Below are 11384 nucleotides of genomic sequence, written 5' to 3'. Positions count from 1 at the left end.
CACTCTATGCCCTGATGGGCTCCTCTCGCCCAGGGAAAGGGAGAGGGACTACCACCGCTCCGGAGGGGGCAGGAGGCAGAGGGGCTGCAGAAATTGCCAGGCCACATCCCAAGTGAAACATCATCCAGCTGAGCCAATGGCACGTGGCTTCACTTTTATTACAACCAGGAGTTCCCCTTACATTTAAGCCACTTTTGGGCCAAAGGGAAAATTTCCAATATTCTTCAGATAATGGGACCAGCCCCACAAGTTTTCCATGCAGAAGTCCAAGTTCCGTGACAGCCACTTTATGAGCAGGTAGGTGCCACCTAGTCCCGCTGCCCCCATGACAAAGAGCCCTCGATTAATTACCTGCAAGTGCAAAGAGAAACCCTGGCATCAGCAGAGGTTTGCGGCACCAAGGCCTTCATACCTGCACCCACCTGGTATTATCCCACCACCAAAGCTCCCACTCTGCAGCTGCGCAGTGCTGGTGTGCAGGATGCTCACAAAGCTAATGGCGTGGGGAGGACAGGCACCATCACTGACCAACCTTTTTCTGCCATTTCCAACGCTGAAGTGCCTCATGGTAGCGAATTCTGGTGAAGGTCACCTGGGAGAGTTGCAGGAGCACATCACCACCTCAAAGCCAGCCAGGAGGAGCTTGCGGCAGCTCAGGCAGTGGGGGGCAAGGTGCTGGCCTTACCATGGTGTACAGTGGGACAATGGTGGAAGGCATGAGGGTGTGGAGGAAGTTGTCTACATGCTTCCGGAAAATGAACCACATTGAATTCACGTGCTCACGCATCTGCAACAGAGCAACCATCACCCCTTTGCACCCCTCTGCCCTTGGCAGAGCTCCCCTGCATTTTACTAGCTCTCCCGCTGCCTGTCCTGGGGGTCACCTCAGGGAGCAGAGCTGCCCCAGTGGCATTCCCAAGAAGCTCTTAGGCTAAAGTCTGCCAGGGTGACAGCCCATCCAGAGTCTTGCCAGAGACTCTGCCTGCTGTGTGCATCCTAACAGAGTGCCACTATGTGCACAGCCTGCAGGACCGCAAGTCTGTGTGCAGCTTGCCTACCTCTACATAGTTGTACATGGCTAAATCTGAGATCGCGTGGTCATCTGGCACCCTCAGCCTGGAGAACTCAGGGAGACAGGCACCTGGGACAAGAAAGTGACAGCTCATGGGCAGCTCTGCAGCAGGGTATCCAGCTGCCTTCAGTCGCAGAGGGGTCCTCCTCTGCTCTTGCTCCGCCCCAGCCACCTTCACTCACCAAGGTCATTGTGGAACTGGTCCATTAATTCATCAAAAACCAGACAATCCTCAAAGCCCTGGGAGGAGAATTACAGGGTAAATAGGCAGAGGGAACAACATGTTCACGAGAAGTGCTCTCACGGATGCTTTGCTAGTGTAGCTGTTCACACATGCAGGGTCCCCACTGAGCACACCTTCAGAGCAGAAGCCTTACTCCAGGCCACTCTGCCAGGGGTCTTGCAGAGAAATCCAGGGGGTTGCCTTTCCCGGCAGCATGGGGCTGCTCTGCTGGACCACCCTCCCATGCAGTCGTCTGCCCCATGGGAAGGCGGCAACACCTCCCCATCCCCTCTCCTCCCCTAAGGACAGACAGGTCCTAGTGAGCAGCCTGAGGGGAGTTCAGCACCTGCCAATGCAGTGGATATCAGACTGTAAGACAGGCCAGCCCCTGAACTATATGGAGCTACACCCTAAAACCAGGCACTTCTGGGTAAAAAGAGTGGAGACCCAACTAATACAGCCCAGGGCCAGCCATGAACTTACTGCATTCATGCCCTGTCCGTAGAAGGGCACAACGGCATGTGCAGCATCTCCCATCAGCACGCACCGGGAAGCAAGGTGGTAGGAGGAGCACTTCACAGATATCATGGCCTGGGCTGGCAGCAAAAAGTAATCGTGCTTCAGCTCTCGCCTTCAGGCAAAACAACAGATACTTCATTTGTGGGACCACAAGAGACAAGAAGAGCAAGTCATGCCACATCCAAGCTCAGGAAGCCAGGGTCACCGGCACTGCCAGCGTTGGGATGTAGAAACTAAGACTATTCACTAGGATAATTGTGCTGGGGAAAGCGTGGAGTAAAACCTATTTAATTAACTTCCCCCTGTAGATCAAATATTTTGTCTGTAGGTTTTAAGCTCTGCACAAAACCTGACCGTGAGCAAGAGTGTCATCGACATCTCAGTCCTCTTACCATGAGCAGTGGTGGATGTCAGTCACTGTAGAAAAGATATACCAGAGCGTATCTGCGTTTCTAAATTCATATGAAGTCCTGTGATACAGTCCCTAACACAGCTGAGACCTTTCCTATCAGCAAAAAACCAGTGCAACGGACAACTACGTGACAAAGCAGAAGCTTTAATAGCATGGGCTGGAGTTCCCACTGGCTGGTGATCATCCCCCTTTGCAGGAAAATGAGGACACTCTGAACAGAGCCACAGCCATCAGGACGTGTGTTGGAAAGGCCTGGTCCCCACTGACACCCCAGGCAGAGTGGGGTGCTGTGGCTCCGTGCTGCTGTGGCTCCATGCTGCTGCCTTTGTGCCATTTGCCCAGCAGTGAGAGGGTCCCCAGTGCCCAGGGAGCAGCACGCCACCGGGAACTGCCTGCTCTTGTGTCTCACGTCCCTGATATTTGTTTTAGCCATAAAATCAATAAGCAACAGACTTTGGTTAGTCAGCACAGTGGAGGTGGGGTTTTTTGCCAAGCCTGGCTTTTCTCAGTCTGTTGGCTAAGATCTCAACATTTGCGCAACTCAGCTATCTGAACAGCGGGACTATATTTGCACTGCTGGTTTCAGCAAGCAACCCTTGTTCGCCCACCTCTAATGTCAAAAACCCATGGTAAAACCCCATCCCTTGTGTTCAAAACCTTTAACAGCAATATGAAAGCGGTGGGAGGTGACCCACTTTTTCCTCCCATAGTGGCAGGGCCTGGTCTGTGCCTCCAAGGGACAGAGAAGTGCTTCAGTGTGACTCCATCAGCAACTGCTGTGGGATGGGGCTGCATCCCACTGCTGAGCCTGCTATTCCAGCACGGATGGGAGGAGGAGCTTGGTCTGTTCACTCCCCCTCCTCCTTCAGACCAACAGGCGATGGGGATCAACCCCAACAGCATTCACAACCACTTGGCCCACCAGCTTCAGCAAAGTCTCCATCACCACGACCCTGAGGCTGGGTGGGGATGCACCCCCTGGCTTTGTGGCACTGCGTTGATGAGCGAGAAGGGGAGATGGGAACACTTACTCTCCGATGAGAGGGATGGCATCTGGGAAGTGGGTCTGGAAAAAACCCAGCACTTGCTCGCCTGTCGTGAGCTTCTCAAATTCCTCAAAGGGCATGAAGAGCGTGCAGGTGAAGGACTTGTCCTGCCAGCCAGGGAGGAAGGTCAGAAAGAAGACCAGAGGCCATCGAGAGCACCTGGTATCTGCAGCAGCTGCTCAGTGCCCAGCCTGTCACCCAGCTATCATAGCAACCCACCCGTGCAGTGGGGACAAGCTCCCAGCCACCCTGTTACCTGTGGTGGGCTTGCACACGCTGGGGACAGGCAAGGGGGAGGCAGAAACAGGCAGCATGTGATCTGCCAGCATGGGCCTAGCATGCTGCCCTGGTGCTCCCGTGTCTGATTTAAAACATCCAGCTGTGGAGAGCTGGTTTTTGGGGAGCTCGGGTGGGCTCAGATGTGTGGGCAGAGAGAAGTGGCACAAGTACCCACTCAGCACTATGAGGCAGGGCTGGCTTGGGAGGTCCTGCCCTGCACCCCCGCAGGCTGTGGGACACCTGGCACATTTTCGGCCCTCCCAGCCCCTGCCACATGCCTGCCACCTGCCACCACATCCAGTTCATCCCCAGAAATTCCATCCCATGCCCAAAGGGAGTGTGGCCATGGGTTATTACCATGTTGGGCAGTGCAATCATCATGAAGGTGTTTCTCGGCCAGATATGGAGGTAGTTGGGTTCCATGGCAAACTGAAAGAGAAGGAAAATTGCTTTGTATCCCTGACCTGCCCTGCTCAGCTTCCCCAGACCAGCCTCTGGTTGCCCTCCACACCAGCCACACCAGTTCCCATCCTTTGTACCATGAGAAGACACAATGACCACAGAGCCCCTTTCTGCTACCTGATGCTTCAGGGAGACACAGAGCAAGGGCAAGTGGAAAGGGTAGGAAAGATGGGCAAAAATCTGCTGGTTTGCAATGACTGATGTCCTTGCAGACATGTTCCCAATATCCCGAGGACCTCTCAGAGCTAGAGTTAACCCCACCACTCTAGGGCAGGCTCTCCAGGACTTTTGCAGCCAGTACTAAGACAATGGCACTACCACTAGAAGCAGAAGAGATGCCTGCCTTCTCCTACGAAAGTTTTAATTCCTTGGCTGAGCCCCAAGTGAAAAATTAGTTTCTCTAGAGCTGCTGTAGCAGAGCCGTCATGAGAGGGTAGCAGGGTGTCCCATCTACAAAGGTGGTAGCAGCCCCCAGGACAGGCACACTTACATCTCCATCCTTGGGAGGGATGGTTAGCTCCATATAGCCATGAGGAATGTACTCGTGACTGTAGTTAAAGCGTGTTTGCCTCATGAACTGCTTTCTGACTGTTGAGAAGGCTCCATCACATCCCACAATGAGATCGTAGGTGACTTCCAATGGACATTGGTCAGATCTGAAAGCCAGAGAGTTCCTTGGATCAATCCTGCCATAACTCCAGGCCAGCTCAGCACCACTGGGCACAGTGGATCTGCCTTTTGCAAAATGCCAGTGTCACCTCCAGCATTATTAATCTTCTAGGGTGAGGGAAGACTGGTTTTCATTGTCTGGGAAGCTCAGGATTGGGAAAATTATCCTGTAGATTATCAAAAGCATAAGTCTGCCAGATCTACCCAAGAATGTAACAGGCACTGCTGGGGTAATGCTGCTATTTGTCAGACCTTGCATCCCCAGGTGGATGGGAGTCGTGACCAGAACTTAACACAACTATGAAACAATAGCTGTCCTCCCTGATGAGCCTCCCTGAAAAACAAGGGCTATGGAGACTGGCAAGTTTATTCCCTGCACAGGTCAGCAAGTGAGTCCCTAGCCTAATGCCAGGCTGCTGGCGGGTTCGAGAGTTGCTGAAATCTTTTTCAGCTTCCTCATGAACCCTGCTTTGATGTCTCTCCTTTCCAAAGCTGACACTGAGTTTTGCCCACTCAGGAATAACAGACTAGTTTCAAACTGAGATTGCTCAATTGTTTGAGGTTTTATGAATGATTAAACAGAAAATAAGTGAACATAGCACTTGATCCCAGGTTTGCGCAGGGATTACCTTTTTATGGTTAACGTCCCCAACTCTGCGTTGCAGCTCAGGAGCTTGTGTCCAAAGTACAGTTTAGTGTTGGAGTACTTCTCAGCAGCTGTGAAAAGAAAGACAACTAAATGTAGAGGTTTGTACCGTGACCCCAAAAATATATCCAAGGGATCCCTAAATTATAGGAACTTTTGCCATTACAGTAAATAAGATTGCTGTGTTGAGTGATGGCGGGTGGGCAGGGCACACTAGAACCGCATTTGGGCAACTGCGATGAAAACTATTTTAAAAGTGCAAGGAATCCTGCAAAGATTTCTTTCTTGCCCGCAACGACATGAGTCATTGATCTGTTTCCACCATCACTACATTGTATTTCAGAATGGGATGTGGTGCCTGTAATCAGCAGGAAAATTGGGGAAATTTGGCCTGGCCTGATTACACACTTTGCCACAGTGCTCCAATTTCTATTTGTCTCTCTACAACCGGGTTGCAGAAAATGCCATGAACTGTGGCAAGGCTGAGGAGATAACTCCCGCTTTGGCTGGTGAAGTTCTGGGAGCAGACGCCGGTACCGGGAGTCAGGGTGCTGAGGCAGCTCCCACTCGAGGGCAAATGCACAAGGGCTGCTCCTCAGGGATTTCTGCATACGCAGAAAGGTGTCGGGGGGACTTGTTTGAAGATCCTTTTGTGTCAGACAAGCATCAGGGCAACAGCACAGATTTTCTTCTTAAAAACACAGCTAGTTCACATTTGCATTTTCTGAGAGCCAGATTATGCCAAACTCACAGGCAAAGAGAGCCTGGCGCCCAAAGTTCATGGGATAAACCCTAAATCACTGGTGAATAGGGTGTAAAAGTGTTTGCAAACAGACATGGCAACCTACCTGTTAGCAGCTCTCTGTTTAAGTTTGCTCTGTCCACAGAGAGAATGTACTGCAAGGCAAACAAACATGGGGTTCAGGAGGCATTGCTGAAGGATGCTCTGCTTGGCCAGACAAGAAACACCACCCTCTCCAAACAGCCCTGCTGAAGCTGGGGGGGTCATGCAATCCCCTTCCTGCTCACAGCATTGCCTTTAGGAATGTGAGCCCCAGGCTGTTCATCACACAGAGCCGCAAATGCCATCAAAGACCCCTCATGCTCTGCAAAGCATCTCTGAGTGGCAACGTGAGACCAGTACCTGGTTCTTCTTCCCATAAGGTATAGAGTACTTCTTCCCTGAAGGCGTATGTATCCTCCTTGCCCGCATGGGAATGCCTTTGGACACAATCTGAAATGGAAGGGAACATAACCCAGCCTTCTGGACAAAACTGAGTTGCCGCAGAGCAAGACACAAGCTACCAAGCGCCATTCCCCCCATGCACTGCACTCCAAGCAGAATGGGATGCTCTCTGCTCATACACTTTTGTGTGACTATCCAAGTTACTGGGGAAAATTTTACAGGGCTGTCAACACCAAGTCACTACATTTTATTGAGATTACTAACAAGCTCATTCTCATAAAAATCAGTGCAAAAATATTTTTTGAGAGAAGGGACATGAAAAGCCTCAAGGTGCTGGACAGAGAAGGGGATGACAATCAAATTACATCCTGGTGCTGGGATATGACCTGTCGAAGCCTGGGCTCCTTCTCTGCAGGGAGGCAGGGACCAGCAGAACCCACCACCACCAGAAGTGCAGAGGTCAGTGCGCACAGATTTCAGGGGTCAGCCCAAAGCTCAGGGTTTTGTGGGAAAATACAAATCTGGGCATGTCAGTGGGGAAACCAGCCCCCTTTATCACATCCTGCTGGTACTCCAGCTCTTTTGGGAGTCCACCTACTCCTGCTCCTTTCGCCCTCACCCTCTAGGAGGGAAGGAGAGCACAGCAGGGAGGCAAACACTGGAAGATGTTGTCTGAATGTTGGTCTCCCAGGGAAGCACCATCTGCCATGAGCAGAGCCTAGCTGCCCGGGCTTGGGTGCTGCCCCTAGGCTGGGGGAGATCTCCATTGGTGGCTGTGCCATGAAGCAGTGGAGGGTCAGGCTGCAGGCATGCAGTGGGACAGGTCTACCTCCACCCTCACAAAAGCAGAGCTACCGGTGTAGTGGCCCCTGTGTGCTTAGGGAGCAGAAGAGAACCTGTCCATCACCCGCTGAAGTCAACAGCATTTTTACCACAGATATCCCACCACCAACAAGAAGCTTGCCACAGTACCTGTTCTTCCATCCCCACAGCTCGGAGGGCTTGGCGTCCTCTGTGGGACAGGGCCAAGTTAATACTTCTGCCACGGGCAAAGGTGGCCACCCGGATATCTGCGTGGAAAGAACAGTTGGTTATGCAGACGCCAATACCACAGCTTGGTATACTCCGAAATCCCTGCAGCGACAGCAGACGGGACAGAGTGGAATCCCCGTCCCCCCACTCTGCGTGCAGAAAGGGCAGGTATCAGAGGGCACGTTCAGCTGTTGGGAAGGCAGCTGAGCAGCTTGGAGGGCCACTTCCTCTGTGCTACCTCTAGCCCGGAAGAAACAGCTGCACCAAGTGCAGCAAAGGGAACACCGGATCCTGACAGCTTCCCACAGTGCCGGGGGGCACGTTATCACTAAGAGACGTTTACCCTCTAAGCAGAGAGAGCTGAGCGATGAATGGTTGGCAGCTTCTGCTGAGACCCACAGACTGACACTTTTTGGGACGCCGGCAGGTCACCTTCTCCATCACTTTTCATATGGAAATGTCTGAGTGCTGCCCTGTTTCTCCTCCAAATGACCTCACTCAGGCTTCCCAGGCTGTCTGGCCAGCGTGTGTGGTGGAGCGTTGTCCCAATAGCTTTCAGGGTTGCATCTCAGCGCAAGAAATGGGCCAAAAACTGGAGCAAAGTGGTAAAATCCATCTGACTTAAAAGGCAAGTAAGAGCAACCAGAGGCTTTTTGAACCTGTGAAACTTCTAGCATATACAACATCCAGCAAAGATTTTAACAGTTAAATCGTGGTGAAAAGACATTTGCTCTTGCTCAAAGCCTGCAGCCTGCTGGCATCGCTTGGGGCGGGCTGCTGTGACCCCCTGTTTCTGCAGCGGGGACCCAGAGCTGTATGCAGGACTCAGGATGGGCACAGCTGAGAGCCGTGCAGCAGAACTGCCCGTCTTGACATCTGCCGAAGCAGGAAGAGTTATCACAGAGGCCACATGTCACATGGAATCATAGAATCATAGAACCATAGGGTTGGAAGAGACCTCTGGAGATCATCTAGTCCAACCCCCTGCCAGAGCAGCGTCACCCAGAGCAGGTTGCACAGGAACGCGTCCAGGCGGGTTTGGAATGTCTCCAGAGACGGAGACACCACCACCTCTCTGGGCAGCCTGTGCCAGGGCTCTGCCACCGTCACAGTAAAGAAGTTCCTCCTCACGTTTAGATGGAACTTCCTATGCTCAAGTTTGTGCCCATCACCTCTTGTCCTGTCACGGGGCACCACTGAAAAGAGCCTGGCCCCATCCTCCTGACACCCACCCTTTAAGTATTTATAAGTGTTGGTAAGGTCCCCCCTCAGTCTTCTTTTTTCCAGACTGAAGAGACCCAAATCCCTCAGCCTTTCTTCATAAGAGAGGTGTCATGGGGCATCTGCTTCCCTTCACTGCATGTTCGATTTGAGTTTCACCTTCCATGGTGTCATTCTCATCTGCTGGTTGTCTTGCTATCTCTGCCCAGGTTTTATTTGTCTGTCAGCTCATAGGCACTGAAGGCAAACAATTTCTCTCCCTTTCAGCCAGCACCTGTGCTCCAAACCATCATTTCTCTGTTGCAGTTCCCTGTGGAGCTGGAGGCTTCCTGAAAGCACTCCATCTGTCCTTCTGCCCTTCTTGCCACCAGCCCTCCTCACCACTGATGGCAGTGGTTACCAGACAAGTTGATGCTTTTAACCCTAACAGAGATGTTGCAGCATTAACAGTCGTTGCTTCCAAACTTCTGACCCAGCTTGGTTCAACAGCACTGTGCTATAATTCTTCATGCAGAGACAAATTTTCAAAGGTGATGATTTGAATGAATATATAAGCCAAAAGCATAAAAAAGGGCATCATATAAGTAGCTGAAGCATGGGTTCCCTCCACCCAAGACAATGCATTTCAAATAAATGCTCCCCTCCACCACAGGAGCTAAAGGGAAGAGTGAAAAGAATATCCCCAAAGTGTCACACTTTCAGATTTCGTTTTCTTTCTGCAGTTTCAGTGAGTTCACACAGGTGCTCTTTTGCTTCTTCAAGAACTGTTATCCATAAAGGGACAGAAACATTAATGAAGCAGTAATGATCAGGTTGAACTTACCTTCTCTGGCTTCATAAACATCAACATGGAAACCTCGTCTAGCAAAGAAACAGGCATTTAATGCACCCACCTACAAGAGAAGGATCGGGAATGGCGGATGAAGTGTTTAGTAGCTATATGGTAGCTATATCACAGATCATTACTGAGATGCATCAAGGGAAAGCAGCGGTCGGGGGATGCAGCTCAGCATATACAGGAAGACCCTTTGATCAAGAATCTAGAGGACTTCTTCCTGGAGAGAAGTCCTCTGGCACCCTTGATGTGCCTGCAGAGCCTCCAAGACAAAAGTCACCCATCAAAACTCGTCATATAAGGTCATACCAAGTTCAGGGCTTGTTTACACACAGTGATTAGCTGCAGCAGGGCTAACCCCTTCAGCTGGAGACAGCCGGGGCTGGTACAGGCAAGCTCCCTGCTCCTCTCTGAACTATATTTATCTTCCTTGATAGAATTCGGGGTACTGCAGCATTTCCTTGGGAACACATGAGGGGAAGCTAGACGTGTGCAAAAGCAAGATGTTACCTTAAAAAGGACAGCACGCATATGTCCTGCTTGTTATTTAAGTGGATGGCTGTCTTTTTCGTGTTTAATTTCCATCATTAATCACTGTCAGAACTACAGACTCTTATGTCATCACTCTTTTCCAGCAGCACAGGGACTGAGAAGCTAACAGCCAAAAAAAATCAAAAGGGAGATTTAGTTGCTGCAACGCTCATGCTGTCTTTTAGAGTCAGACGTGTTGCGTCTCTGGGATATCTCAGCAGCAAAGCTTTCCCTCGAGGGAAAGAGCCGTTCTGCTACTAAGTCAATCTGTTCAAATGAGCCTTGCTGCCTCCTGCAGTGGGAACTCAACCAACTCCTCCATAACACCTTGTCATCTAAAGGAGGAATGATTTTAAGGAACACATTCACCCCACATCTCAGCAATGCTTTTACAGTCCTGGCAAATGCAATCACACAGCAGCCAAAGTGCATTTCCTACCAGACCACCGCCAACAATAGCGACTCTTTTCCCCTGTGAGTCGCTGGGCTCCATCGCTGAGGCAGCCCCGAGGTTGCAGGTTCTTACTGCTGTGTCTCCACTCCTTGTCCTGCTGCACTGCCCTCACCAGCAGGGAGGAGAAGAGGAGGAACATGCACGTTTGAGTCACACCTGCGTTCTTCTCCCGTGGTTCATGTTAAAGTTTAACTCCCAGCCCAGAGGCTGTTGGTGACGCAGCCTGGCCGTGTGGCCAGTCACACTGAGCCTTAGGTGAAGAGGTGTGAATGGGGTGTTATTCAGTCAGGCCTTATTAAAAGGCCTCTTTTGAAAATTGTAAAGCAATTCTGCAGCCTTCAAGAATCCCCTAATGAACCGCTCACAGAGCAGGAGGAGAGCATGCATCTGCTGGGCTTTTGCTGGTGCTTCACTGGGCTGCAACTGCAGAGGCACCAGTGGGATGGTGCAGAGTAACTCCTGGAGCACACTCCTGAGGACAGGACGTGAACCACAGTTTGCCCAGGGGCCTGATCCCCTCTGTGAGCACATCTTTTGCCCAAGTAAACTCTGTACGGCTTGAGCGTTTTGGGGTGAGGGAACACCTATGCTATGAGGACAGGCTGAGACAGTTGGGGTTGCTCAGCCTGCAGAAGAGAAGGCTCCAGGGAGACCTTATAGCCCCTTCCAGTACCTAAAGGGAGCCTACAGGAAAGCTGGGGAGGGACTCTTTATCAGAGAGTGTAGCAATAGGACGAGGGGTAATGGCTTCAAACTGAAAGAGGTTAGATTTAGATTAGATATTAGGAAGAAATTTT

At 51.2% G+C, this 11384-nt stretch overlaps 1 protein-coding gene across 2 annotated transcripts; it reads right to left on the bottom strand.

Moving 5' to 3' along the window:
• Positions 1-139: 139 nt before the first annotated feature.
• On the bottom strand, positions 140-10721 carry KMO (kynurenine 3-monooxygenase). Of its 2 annotated transcripts, XM_074595805.1 has the most exons (16): positions 10573-10589; positions 9591-9660; positions 7890-8138; positions 7487-7584; positions 6473-6562; positions 6177-6225; positions 5312-5399; positions 4504-4669; positions 3909-3980; positions 3258-3379; positions 1779-1926; positions 1255-1312; positions 1059-1141; positions 686-787; positions 533-592; positions 140-351 (listed from the first exon to the last, which is right to left on the bottom strand). In XM_074595805.1, exons 4-16 carry the CDS (start codon positions 7496-7498, stop codon positions 184-186), a joined length of 1218 nt encoding a protein of 405 aa, XP_074451906.1. In that variant the 5' UTR covers positions 7499-7584; positions 7890-8138; positions 9591-9660; positions 10573-10589; the 3' UTR covers positions 140-183. The 2 variants fall into 2 exon arrangements, with proteins under 2 accessions (XP_074451906.1, XP_074451905.1); XM_074595804.1 differs by lacking the exon at positions 7890-8138 and having other exon boundaries at positions 10573-10721.
• Between the last annotated feature and the right edge of the window lie 663 nt (positions 10722-11384).

Source organism: Larus michahellis, chromosome 7, assembly GCF_964199755.1.
Source record: "Larus michahellis chromosome 7, bLarMic1.1, whole genome shotgun sequence".
NCBI lineage: Eukaryota > Metazoa > Chordata > Aves > Charadriiformes > Laridae > Larus > Larus michahellis.
The sequence above is the reverse complement of the archived record's forward strand: the minus strand, read 5'-3'. Positions and strand labels throughout refer to the sequence as shown.